Here is a 14217-nt window from a genome sequence, read left to right as displayed (position 1 = left end):
TCATTCATATTGGGGCCTTTGTTCTTTTTGACATGTTCCTGTCATTTGCTGAGAATTTCTGGCACAATAAGATTTCCAGGCTTATTTTGCACTTTCCCTGCTGCAGCCCTGGAATTGGTTATTTCTCCAAGGAACCCCTTAGTGGACTTCTGTTTGGTGGAAGATGGTATTTAGTATCCAAGATCTGGTTACCCAGTATTTTCATTGCTACTGGGATGTCATTGCTTCTAGGACCTCTTAGCAGACAGAACTAGGAAATATATATACATGTATATATATATGTGTGCATGTGTATATATGTATATATGCATAATAGAAACATCTGTATATGTGTGTACATGTATATATTTCTATAGCTATCTGTATGTGTTATATTTTAAATGAGTTTATTTACTAATACTTCTAGTTCTAATCCAATATCTTAGGATTCTTTTAGTCTCCTGACTCTTTCCGTGCTCTTAAATCCTTTCTCAGACTGTGAGAAATCTGACTCCAATTATTTTAGTAAAAGGCAAAAGATTCATTCGTTCTGAAGAGAAACCAGAGCATTCTAATAATTTTAGATATATTCAACCATTTGCTCAGTCACCTAACATATTTGTTCAGTATGACCACTCTCCTAACCACTCAGGCTGCCTTTTCCATCTGCTACTCCATTCCCCCTCCCACTGGGCTGGGGCATGCTGGCATCTTTGCTGGGCAATAGTCTCTCCCACACCATCCTATTTCCTTGGATATGAGGCACATTGCTGGAGATGACTGCACAAAACCCCATCACCTTTGTTGCCCTGCTTCTTTGGAAGCTGACATCTCTGTTGGGAGGGGTAGGGAATAAAAGGAAGGTTGGGAAGGGAAGGGAAGGAAGAATGGGAGGAAAGGTAGGAAGCCACATTACAGATACATATTTTGAGGACAGAGCTGACAGAATTTTCTGGTAGATTGAATATGGAGAGTGAGGAAGAGAAGTAAATAATTAAGTAATAATGATCCCAAGGTTTTTGGCCTGAGCAACTGGGAAAATCCAATTGTCATTAACTGAGATGAGGACAAAGCAGTAGGAGGTTTGGTGGGGTTGATGAGGAGCTCATTTTGGATATGTTAGGTTTGACGTGCCTTTTAAACATCTAAGAGGAGATGTCATACTCACTGTACATGCATCTTGAAGTGTGGGTTGGAGATGTATATTTGGAAATCCTTGGCATATAGATTTTATTTAAAGCTGTGAGCTCAGCTGAGATTACCAAGGAAGTAAGATAGATAGAAACGTTTATGCTGAGCCCAGGGACAATTTTGCGTTAGGGAGATGAGGAAGAACGAGCAAGGTGAGGTCAACCACTGAGGTGGGAGGAAAACCGGGTAAGTGTGATATTTTGGAAGTCAAGTGAAGAAAATGCTTCAGTTAAAATGAAAGGATCAACTATGTTAATGCTGTTGATAGGTCAAGTAAGATGAGGACTATGAGTTTATCATTGAATTTAGCAATATGGAAGTCACTGGGGACATTAATAATTATGTGTATGTGGAGTGGGGAGCTTGACTGGAGCAGGCTCAGAATGAATGGGAGGAAAGAAATGAGAGAGCCAGATAGAGAACTCTTTAAAGCAGTTTCAGCCTATATATAAGCCACAGTCCTCTGCTTACATGTTTATTGGCTCTGCACCTGAGTAGTCTTTTCTGAGAGTCATGTGAGTAACCTTTTGTTATTACTACATACACTTTTTTTTTTTTTTTGAGATGGAGTCTCGCTCTGTCGCCCAGGCTGGAGTGCAGTGGCGCAATCTCGGCTCACTGTAAGCTCCGCCTCCTGGGTTCACGCCATTCTCCTGCCTCAGCCTCTCCGAGTAGCTGGGACTACAGGTGCCCGCCACCACGCCCGGCTAATTTTTTGTATCTTTCGTAGAGACGGGGTTTCACTGTGGTCTCGATCTCCTGACCTCGTGATTTGCCTGCCTCGGCCTCCCAAAGTGCTGGGATTACAAGCGTGAGCCACCGCGCCTGGCCTACATATACATTTTTTTGCTAAATACTATTTTGTCTTAGGCCATGAAATGTTACTGTAATTGGTTAAGTTAATAACAGACTGACAGTGTAGTTCCTACACTTGTGCACTGAGGAAATAATCAGAGCAGTTTCAGCGGCATAAAATAGGTAGAGAGTACAAAGGAAGACCTAGTTTTGAAAAACTCTTTAAAGTGCTTAAAGTTTTGAAAGTGTCAGAGAAAATAGGAACTTCATAGATTCTATGGTGAGCAGCCTTCTTGGGCCTTGGCCAACACCTTGACCTTTCTCTACAAAAACTTTTCAGTATAGCGTATTGAAGAATGTTTTCTGTATCCACATATTTCTTGATTTATAATGAAACCTCATTAGGAAATTGGAATATAGTTAGATTTGCTGAAATGAATTTGATGGTTCAGATGAATGAATCCTTTATTGTCTAGATAGAAAATTGGTTGCACCCTTAACTTAAGGCATGGATAACAAATACGCAGTGTATATATACTTTCCACAGCCCTCACCATGTCTGCTTTCCACAGTTGTCTCCTATTGCTTATGAACCACATTAACTTTTCATGCTGAACCCAGATATAGCATCAGAATTCTTGTTAGTAATGTTCCATAAAGCCACTACCAATTTGTCTTACATGACATATGACATAAAACCTTTTTTGATCCCTGGTGTAAGAATTCAGTTCACAAGATAAAAATTATGCAGAAAACAACACATAAATTGGAAATGAGCTTTGAATTGTTTATTCACATTACTAGAGTTTACCAATAATAGTAATGGCTAATGAGAAACCTTAATAGAGGGGACATAGGGATACAGTGCTTGTTTCTTTGTCAAATAATTGAATGGACAGTTCATTTCTATTCTTTTCCTTTGTCCAAAGATTCTGCCCTCTTTGCTGAACTCGGTTATTTCACAGACACTGATGAGCTGCAATTGGAAGCAGCAAATGAGACGTATGTAAGTATTTACTAAGGTTGAATAATGTGATATTTAGTCTTTAAAAATTAAGTATGAAAGTTAGTAGCCGTTTTATAGTCAGTAAATGTAGGACAGTAGAAATTGCATTGGTCTTGGTGTGAGACTTGTATTCTAGGCCCACCTTTGGCCCTAGGGATGGGTGACTTTGGAAAAATCACTAATCTGCCTACCTAGTTTTTACAGATACTTTACTACATAAGGGAATTGGCAGGTGACTTTGGAAAAGTCACTAACCTGCCTACTTCTTGGTTTTTACAGATTCTTTGCTTTTAAAAAGAAAGTCGGTAAGTTCTGCTTCCAAGCAGAACTTACCGACTTCCTTTTTAAAAGTTGCGTATTCATGTAGAAAGCTCTGAAAAGTAGGTATATCCTTACCTTTGATTGGTTAGAGGTCTGTGTGAAAACTATTATGACACTGAGTCCCCAAGAATATCTTAGATTTTCTTTTCTTGATTAGTACATATAAAACTCTTTGCCCTATAGAAATTTGATTTTGTCGTATTCTTTAATGGATGAGGTGCTGTTTCACTTAAGAAGTAATTCAAGTGAACAGAGTAATTTGTCAATCAGGTTGAATATCACATCATTTTAAGCTCTTATTAACTTGAGTACAAAATATGTAAAGATTGCTTAGTGAGTTTCAGATATTTCTTAAACAATGATTTAGCAGTTGTTTTACCATTAATTGACAGAAGAGAATGAAGGACATGATATATTTTAAAAAATCAGTACATGGGATTTTAATGGTTTCATTTACTCCATGAGATACTTTAGAATGTGGCCCATTGGTTAAATTGCCTTTTAATATTGGCTATTTGAATAAGCAACTGATACTCATATTTCATAACATCTAGAATCCTAAAAGAAAGTGTTTCTTTTAAACTATGTCAAGAAGCTGTGTGCTCGATTGGAAAGATTAAGGGAAATATATTCCTGATTTTACAACTAACATTCTATTATTTTATGCAAATCATTCAATCTTTCAGTTCCTTAGTTTTTCTAGTATGACATCAAGGGATTGAATCTCTGAGAGCCCTCATGTCATTCTTCTTCCAAACGGCAGTAGAATTTCCCATGCTAAATCACTGAAGAGCTAGAGTATGTAAGTGCCAGTATGTTTCATTTTGCATAAACTGGGCCTGTTAAATTTCTGATGAGATAAAATCTTTATGCTGTAGAAGGTGTTTGACTTATTTGGCTGAAGATTGAGTCAGAAGTTTCCTGAAGTAGATCATGCCCTTATTTAAAAGTATTACTGGCACTCAGGCAAGCAACATTGGTAACTTTACTTAGATTAAGAAAGTTTAAGGATTTTTTGGTTGCTAAACAAGGCTGCTTAATTTTTTTTTTTTTTTTTAAGACAGAGTCTCACTCTGTTGCCCAGGCTGGACTGCAGTGGTGTGATCTCGGCTCACTGCAACCTCTGCCTCCCGGGTTCAAGCAATTCTCATGTCTCAGCCTCCTGAATAGCTGGGACTACAGGTGCATGCTACCACGCCTGGCTAATTTTTGTATTTTTAGTGGAGACGGGGTTTCACTACATTGGCCAGGCTAGTCTCGAACTCCTGAGCTCAAGTGGTCCACCCACCTTGGCCTCCCAAAGTACTGGGATTACAGGCATGAGCCACCACACCTGGCCAAGGCTGCTTAATTTTTTGATGTGAAGATCCAAATAAGAGAAAAAAGTGAAGGAGATTGATTTTTTAAAAAATGGTTCTTTTATTATTTAAATACTTTTTTTCATGTTCACTTTCGCATGTTCTCTTTATGTACCTTGTACTAATATTTACTCAGTTATGGGCATCATAAGAAAATAGTTTCCCTTCTGTGTTTCTGTTATATTCTCAATGAAAATGAACCATATAGTAGTCATTTTGAAATGATAATATTCTTCTAGAAATTGTTAACAAATGGTCGTTACCAATTACTAGATACATTTTTACTTTTTTTGCCTGAGGTGTATTTTTTTTTTTCTTTTTTGAGATGGAGTCTTGCTCTGTCGCCCAGGCTGGAGTGCAGTGGCGCAGTCTGGGCTCACTGCAAGCTGCACCTCTCGGGTTCACACCATTCTCCCGCCTCAGCCTCCCGAGTAGCTGGGACTACAGGCGCCCGCCACCCCGCCTGGCTAATTTTTTGTATTATTAGTAGAGATGGGGTTTCACCATGTTAGTCAGGATGGTCTCGAGCTCCTGACCTCGTGATCCACCTGCTTCGGCCTCCCAAAGTGCTGGGATTACAGGCGTGAGCCACCGTGCCTGGCCGAGGTGTATTTTATTGTTGCTGTTTTTTTTTGTTGTTGTTGTTTTGTTTTGTTTTTTGACAGGGTCTGGCTCTGTCTCCCAGGCTGGAGTGCAGTGGCATGATCTTGGCTCATTGCGGCCTCCATCTTTTGGGCTCAAGCAATCTTCCCACCCCAGCCTCCAGAATAGCTGGGACCATAGGTGCATGCCACTATGCCCAGCTAGTGTTTGTATTTTTTTTTTAGGTAGAGATGGGTTTTGCTGTGTTGCCTAGGCTGGTCTTGAACCCCTGGGCTCAAGCAATCCTATTGTTGCTGTTTTATCATCTGTGACATTAAGTTAATATTTACTGCCTTTTGACTTTATTGCATTATTTATTAAGTTTACTTCTCTTTTTGTCTCTGTGACTCCAGACACTTAATTTAAAATAGTACTGTTTGGTACTAACTTGATCTCAGACTTACATGAGGACTCTGAAATTATGTGACACTTCTTTATTCATGTATATAGTATAAGGTGGTTATCTGGATGACCCAGAATATGCTTATATTTCGGTTAGAAAAACCACCTAAATGAAAAGAACTTAATGGAGCCTTTAAGAAGTTTGCTGGCCCCTGTTTTAGAAAATTAGTTTTATTTTATAGGATTAAAAAGTGGTGTTTTTTTTGATTCGTAAAAGTTTTAGAAATTTAAGAAGTATAGAACAGGCCGGGCGCGGTGGCTCACGCTTGTAATCCCAGCACTTTGGGAGGCCGAGGCGGGCGGATCACGAGGTCAGGAGATCGAGACCACGGTGAAACCCCGTCTCTACTAAAAAAATACAAAAAATTAGCCGGGCGCGGTGGCGGGCGCCTGTAGTCCCAGCTACTCGGAGAGGCTGAGGCAGGAGAATGGCGTGAACCCGGGAGGCGGAGCTTGCAGTGAGCCAAGATTGCGCCACTGCACTCCAGCCTGGGTGACAGAGCGAGACTCCGTCTCAAAAAAAAAAAAAGAAGTATAGAACAGTAGAAAAAAAAGAAAATTACTCAGTGATTCATAAAAGTTTTAGAAATTTAGGAAGTATAGAACAGTAGGAAAAAAAAGAAAATTACTCAGTGGTAACTACCCTCTTTATGATTCTTGCCTGTCTTTTGGATATATCTATATTTCTATTGTATATAGAGATTATATGATGAATAGCATTTGCTTTGTCTTGTTTTTCTTTTATTTATTTATTTATTTTTGAGGCAGAGTTTTCGCTCTTGTCGCCCAGGCTGGAATGCAATGGCGCGATCTCGGCTCACCGCAACCTCCGCCTCCTGAGTTCAAGTGATTCTCCTGCCTCAGCCTCCCGAGTAACTAGGATTACAGGCATGCGCCTCCACGCCCAGCTAATTTTGTACTTTTAGTAGAGACGGGGTTTCTCCATGTTGGTCAGGCTGGTCTCGAACTCCTGACCTCAGGTGATCCACCCGCCTCGGCCTCCCAAAGTGCTAGGATTACAGGCATGAGCCACTGCGCTCGGCAGTCTTGTTTTTCTTAATGGCAATGGGAAAATGTATTTTGCTGGATTTCCCTTAAGATAAAAGACACATTTTTGACTGCTGTAATGGTCATTCTCATAGAAAAGAATGAAACCAACTAAATGTTTTAAATACTGAATCCCTTAACTCTTTCCTAGTTGTTGCTGCTGTGCTTCAAGTAACTGAATTGATTTTATCTCTAGGCTATCCAAGATGTATTCTCATACAAGACTGACTTAGAATATTCTTTTTACTAGGTTGGCTAATAGCAGTTAAATTATTTGTGCCAAATTTTATTGTGCCAAATTATTGTGCCAAATTGTGTCTCACAGTTTGATTTTAAGATGTGTATTCTTTTAATATTCTTTTGCTGATTTGAAACCTACAGGAAAACAATTTTGATCATCTTGATTTTGATTTGGATTTGATGCCTTGGGAATCAGACATTTGGGACATCAACAACCAAATCTGTACAGGTAATTATGTGTTTCACTGGTAAAAGTTTTAAAAAGATCAATTTTATTTTGTAGTTTGGTCATACTCAAAATTAGGTGGTGTTATTGGGCTATATTGGTAGGTTAAAAGATTCCTGGTGTTATGCATTCTACTTCTGGTATGGCAATTATGTAAACAAATTTCTTGCCAAAAATGGATATGAGGAGTTTCATAGTTATGTTTCAGTAGTGTAATGAATGAATAGTTCATATTAGAAATAGAAATAGTGATTTTGAATTATGAATAATGTCTCTGTATAAGATTAACCTGAGAACCAGACAGGGCTTAGGGAATCAAAGGGAAGAGCCTGGGTTACCAGAACCTAGGAACTTGGTGGAGGAGTCCCATGCATTTAATACATGTACTTCTAAGAAGGGGCAGCACCTGGCTGATACTAATATCTTTAAGGGGGCCCGATGAGGTCGGGGTTGAGTATACTGAAAGAAGCCAGAACCTGGAGCAAATTGCCAGTGCTGGGGTACAGCTGATGGTAGAATGAAGAAAATCCGGTCTCCTCCCTTCTAGCTTCTTCTAGTATCCCCTATTGACAGGACCTAGAAGGATGCCAGCTGGGAATAATTTGTATCACCGATTATAGAAAGTGGACTTAGTGCTGAGAGACAATGAATAAATAACCAGCACATTCTCCTATCTAAATTCCTCCCTACCCCTGCACTACCTGTTCCTCTTCATTTTATGTATTTACTTATATTGCTTCATGCCTGTCTGCCTTCATAGAATGTGGGATACACAAAGTCAGTGTTCTGGTTTCATCGTTTGACAAACTACTCTAAATCTTAGTTGCTTAAAGCAACAACCATTTTATTAGATTGCTAGAATCTGTGGGTCACGAATTTTGACTGGGTGCTCATGAATTTTGACCGGGTGCTCCAAGGATGGCTTGTCTCTGCTCCATGATGTCCAGACCACAACTGGGGAGATTTGAAGATTGTAGTAGCTTGACATTTGGGGGCTAGAATCATCTTGAGGTTTCTTCACTCATATGTGTGGCACCTGGAGTGGAATGACTTGAAGACTAGGACTGCCAAATGGAGTGCCTGCGTAGGGCCTCTTTGTGTGGCGTGGTGTTCTCAGTCATGGTGGTCTCAGGGTAGTCAGACTTCAAAGGCTCCAAGTATGAGTGTTCCAGCACACAAAGCAGAGGCTGCATTTCCAGCTTCAGAATTCACATAGCATTACTTCTGTCTTCTTTTGATTGAAGGAGTCAAGCCCACCTAAATTCACAGGGAGGGGAAATCGACTCTACTTCTTGATGGGAAAGTGGCAAGATCACATTGTAGAAGATCATGAGGGAAGATCATGAAGGATGGTAGATATTGTATGGCTAATTTTGGGAAACACAGTCTGCCATCCCCACCCTATTCTATCTTTGACACCAAGGGATACTGCCTGGGCCATAGTTGCTCAGTACATTTTTATAGGATAAATTAATAGTTTAAAATATATGAACTTTTTAATGAGTTTTATATTATCAAAAATGCTTTCCAAAATATTTCCTGTTTCTTTTTTTAATTAAGTTTTTGGGAATCTATAATATTTTGCATATGGTAAAATATTCAAAAGGTACAAAAATCTGTATAGTAGAAAAATGTCTCCTGCTTTTATTCCTCAGCCAACAAGTTCTGTTTTCCTGAGACAACCACTGTTACCAGTTTCTTCTGTTCACCCTTCCAGAGAATTAGTGCAGATGCAAGTGTACACATATATATATACACACACACAGACATACATATATATATATATACAGCCCCCCTCCCCACATATATATATAATTTGTTACACCAGTGGAAACATACTAGATATATTGTTTTCTGCATCTTTCATTTTCACTCGTTATATTTTGGTGACCTTAGCTTCCATATCTGATTGAATTTTAAAAGTAGATTTTACCTTCTTTCTTGTTCATTTTATTATAAGTTTTTATTGTCCAGTGGGTAAAACCTTTCCTCCATGTTTTCCAGTTAAAGATATTAAGGCAGAACCTCAGCCACTTTCTCCAGCCTCCTCATGTTATTCAGTCTCATCTCCTCAATCAGTGGACTCTTATTCTTCAACTCAGCATGTTCCTGTGAGTAGCCAGTCTTTTACAATGATTTTGGTTATAATATGCTATCTGGAAAATATGTATATGGGGGAGGCAGTTAACATTTATTGAATACTACTGTGAGTTATATTGTCTCATTTAATGAGGGAACTGAGACTCAAGAAAGAGCCCTGTGGGAGCTAGAAAGTTGTTAATGCCTTTGGTTTTGCCCTCTTTCCCCTCTGTTCATGCCTCCATAATTTCATTGTTTCATTTGTTTCATTGCATTTTAACAGTATCCCGTATTTGTTTATTGGCTTACTGTCCTTTCTCCCTCCCTTTCTTTCTCCTCCCTATTAGGATGTACATTCTTTATATATGGACATAGAAGAATGTAAGATGGTCAGTTTTTATATCTCTTTAGTCACAGCATCTAGAATGATTGCCTTAGTTTGGGAATGCCTAGTGTTACCTTTTGAAGGGGCTGACGTTTTTATAGAACTCTGGTAGCTCTTTTAAGAACGCTTCTGCTCTGCGTCCAGACAAAAGCCCTGAGGCCAGGAAAAGGAAGTACCTGATTTAGGTACTTTTTAGAATGGGGAAAGGGAAAGTATAAGAATAAAAAAATCAAATAATATTTTAGTATATTATGTGTGCTATAAATTGTGGTATCTTTGTTCCTGCAGGCTCTACATTTAGTTACTAAATCCTGGTGGTTGTATGCACATATTAATTCAAGGATTTATCTTTTCTGCCCCTGCCAGGCCATCACCATCTCACCTGGATTAAGTCAATAGGATTTTAACTGGTCAGCCTTCCAACTCCTCAAACCTTTCTTAGCAGTGGAATCTTCAAAGAGAAATCTTTCAGTATCACAAGCTTTACTGTATCAGTCATTTGCTTAAAACTTTTTATTAACTTCCCAGTCCTTACAAGGATGAAATTTAAATTTCCAGAGTACTAGGCTCTCCATGATCTGGCCCCCATTTACCTTTCCAGTCTCCTTTCTTGCTATCCCCTCCTACTTCCACATTCCCCTTAACTTGAGCCCAGTGAGAGTTCCTCTCTGAGAGCTCCTATGCACTCCACTCATTCAACCGCTGTGCCAGGCACTGTTCCAGATGCTGGCAGTGGACAGCAGCAGTGAGATCGCTGCTGTTACAGTTCTAGGTTTTTGTACATCCTCTTTCTTCTGCCTAGAATAGCCCCATTTTTTTCTTGTCTTGGAAAACTCATCCTTCAAGTCCCAGTTCAAAAATTACTTCCTTTATGAAGCTTTTCTCTGATTGCTACTATTGGTAGCTCTCTGAGGTCCCACAATTTCTCCAAATGATTTAATTTTTTAAAAAATTAATAATTACAAAAGGTAGCATACTATATACCCTGTCCTGTACCTTGCTTTTTTAGCTTAGCAGGATAACTCTAATTTCAGAGTATATAATTTTCTCATTATGCTACATAATGTTTCATTGCATGGCCTTATCATGCTTAATTCAGTGATTTCCTTATTGGTGAGTGTTTGTGTTGTTTTTAGTCTTTTCCAGACCCAATTAACCTGTACATAAGTCTTTTCCAGACTCAAATAGCCTATAGTAAATAACCTGATACATAAGTCACTTTATATTTTTCCAGGATATTTTTGGGATATATTGCAAGAGGTGGGATTACTGACACCAGGGTAAATACACTTGAATTTTGCTAGATATTGCCAACTTTCTCTCTATAGGGGTTGTAAAATTTTACATCCTCATCAGCAGTATGTAAGAGGGCCTGTTTTCCCATCATCACTCCACAATAGGTTTTATTTTATATCTCTTTTATTATAAGTATGGTTAAATATCTATTCATATGTTTTATATGTTTAAGGCCTATTTGCATTTCTTTTTAAAAAATGAACTGTCATTTCAAATTTTTGTTCTTTTTTTTTTTTTTTTGAGATGAACTCTCTTGTCTACCAGGCTGGAGTGCAAGGGCATGATCTCAGCTCACTACAACCTCCGCTTCCTGGCTTCAAGCAATTCTCCTGCCTCAGCCTCCTGAGTACCTGGGATTACAGGCGCCTGCCACCACACCCGGCTAATTTTTGTATTTTTAGTAGAGACAGGGTTTCACCATGTTGGCCAGGCTGGTCTCGAACTCCTGACCTCAGGTTATCGACCCGCCTCAGCCTCCTAAAGTGCTTGGGATTATAGGCGTGAGCCACTGTGCCCGGCCTTTTGTTTTTTAATTGAATTGTATTGGTCTTTTTCTCTTTAATATTTTAGGTGCTTTATTATATATTGGACTTATTAGTCCTTAGTTTGTGAAATAAGCTGCAAATATTTTTTCCCCAATTTTTCTTTTGTCTCTTTGCTTTATTTCTGGTGTTTATTTTTCCCCAGGTATACTGTTTTCTATAGCCAAATTATTGATCTTTTCTTTAATTACTTTTTTGGTCACTCAAAGGAAGGTTTTCACCACTCAGAGGTTATAAAATAATTCACTCATATTTTTACTCTTATTTTTTTGCTTACGTTAATTTCTTGTTTGGAACAATCTCAAATTCACAGAAGTGTTGTGAGTACATTGCAAATAACTTGTTTTTTCCTTATGCATTTGAGAGTAAGTTACTAGTCCGATGCTCTATCACTCCAATGCTTTAGTGTCTACTTCCTACAAGCACAGATATTTCTTAGCCATAATACAAGCACAAAATCGGGAAATAAACATTGATATGTTACTATAATCTAACCTTCAGCTCTCGTTTAAATTGTGCCAGATATCCCAGAGGTGTCCTTTAGACTATCAGAAGGACCCAGTTCAGAATCAAGCATTGCATATGGTTGTCTTGTCTTTTTAATCTTGGTCAGTATGAAACAGTTCTTCATTAATCCTTGACTTTCTTCACCTTGTCACTTTTGGGGATTAGGAGTTAGTTATTTTGAAGAGCATTTCTCAGTCGGATTTGTCTGATGTTTCTTTAGGATCATATTGAGGTTTTATATCTGTGGCAGGAATGTCACAGAAGTGCTGTCTGTGTCCAACTTTCGATGACCCAATTTTGATTTTTTCTAATACTGATTATGTTCACTTTGATCACTTCATAGATGTTATCTGGCAACCTATTCCATTGTGAAGTTGCTTTTTCTCTCTATGCCATACATATTTTGTGAGAAAGATACTTTAAGACTGTGTAAAAATATCCTGTTCCTTATCACACTTTATATTTGTTCACTTATTTGTTAATATTAGTATGGATTCATCGTTTCTTATTTTATTCAACAGATTATAATCCGTTACTATAATTATTTATTCTAATTCTTACGTTGTCCTGGATTTGGCCAGTGGGGGTCCCTTCACACCAGCTCTTATGTTCTTTTAACATGTCTCCTTTGGGCTCTGATGTCCTTACACCAGGCTGTCTCCCATGTGGATGCCCTCGTCACTCTGCTGTGAGTCCTCATGCCAGGTCGCCTGCCATTTCAGTGCCCTCTCTACCCTTCTTGGACCCTGACATTCCATCAGGCTGCTTCTCTGCATGGATGGTGGTCTTGCTTTGCCCCATCTAGTGGCTTAGGATAAAATTATTCATGAAGGAATATTTTCTAAGTGACTATGAATAAGTATTTATCATGAGATATTATTTTTAGTGTTTAGATCTCTGATCCATTTGAAATTACCCTTGTGTATGATATGAGATACAAATCCAATTTTATGTTTTTCCAAATGACTATCAAAATGATTATTCTAGTGCCATTTATTAAAAAGTTCATCTGATTTCAATTATATGCATGTATTTTAAATTTATGTAAATGGTATTATAGTAGGTATCTTTATATTATTTACTTTTAAAAATCAGCACAGTGTTTTTAAGATAAATTCCTATTGCTCTATGTACATCAGATCTGTTGCATCTAACTCTGTACAACATTCAAGTATGCATTCACTACATTTTTACCTACACCATAATGAATATTTTAAAAAATGTTCCCTAGTGGACCCACGTGAGAAATCCTTTAGGATATATGCCTAGAATTGCTGGGTGGTAGAATGTGCAGGTATCTAATTTGACAAGTGCTTCCATATTGCTCTCCAGAATCATCATAGTACTCTGTGGGCTGGCAGCAGTGCCTGAGGATCCCTGTGACTTCTCTCCTGATACTTGGCATTGTCTGCCTTTTTAATTTTTACTCCATGGCACAATGTGTTTTATTGTCGTTTGCTTTTATTTTGTTTTACTTTGTATGTCTTTGGTTATTGTTTTCAACATTTATTTACATTCTTATGAGCTTTTTGAACTTTTTTTATTTTATACATTGTTTATTCCTGTCCTTTGCCAGTTTTTCTACTAAGTTGTTGTCTTGTTTATCTGCAGGAATTCTTCATATATTTGAAATAGTAAACCGTTGTTGGATTTAGACATTCAAATTGCCTATATCTTTTCCCTTTCTATTGTCTATTAACTTTGTAGTCTTTATTAAGTATAAATAGTTAATGTTCAATTACTCAGGCTTATCTTTTTTTTTTCTTTTCCTTTATGGCTTATTTAAGAAGTCCTTCTATGCTTTTAGGGCACAAAGATATTCTGCATTTTCTTTATTTTATTTTATTTTATTTTATTTATTTATTTATTTTTTTCCATAATTTTTTTTTTATTATACTTTAGGGTTTTAGGGTACATGTGCACAATGTGCAGGTTTGTTACATATGTATCCATGTGCCATGTTGATTTCCTGCACCCATTAACTCGTCATTTAGCGTTAGGTGTATCTCCTAATGCTGTCCCTCCCCCCTCCGCCCACCCCACAACAGTCCCTGGAGTGTGATGTTCCCCTTCCTGTGTCCATGAGTTCTCATTGTTCAATTCCCACCTATGAGTGAGAACATGCGGTGTTTGGTTTTTTGTCCTTGCGATAGTTTACTGAGAATGATGTTTTCCAGTTTCATCCATGTCCCTACAAAGGA

General features: G+C 38.1%; 1 protein-coding gene across 3 annotated transcripts in view; it reads left to right on the top strand.

Annotated features, from left to right (window-relative positions):
- Positions 1 to 14217, top strand: part of ATF6 (activating transcription factor 6) — a 226788-nt gene that overhangs the window by 9616 nt on the left and 202955 nt on the right. For all 3 annotated transcript variants that reach the window (XM_032161151.2, XM_032161153.2, XM_058442280.1), the window contains exons 2-4: positions 2895 to 2971; positions 7123 to 7210; positions 9212 to 9318. In XM_032161151.2, the coding sequence (XP_032017042.1) occupies positions 2895 to 2971; positions 7123 to 7210; positions 9212 to 9318 (272 nt within the window). The remainder of the gene's footprint in view (positions 1 to 2894; positions 2972 to 7122; positions 7211 to 9211; positions 9319 to 14217) is intronic.

Source organism: Hylobates moloch, unplaced genomic scaffold (assembly GCF_009828535.3).
Source record: "Hylobates moloch isolate HMO894 unplaced genomic scaffold, HMol_V3 SCAFFOLD_8, whole genome shotgun sequence".
NCBI lineage: Eukaryota > Metazoa > Chordata > Mammalia > Primates > Hylobatidae > Hylobates > Hylobates moloch.
The sequence above is the reverse complement of the archived record's forward strand: the minus strand, read 5'-3'. Positions and strand labels throughout refer to the sequence as shown.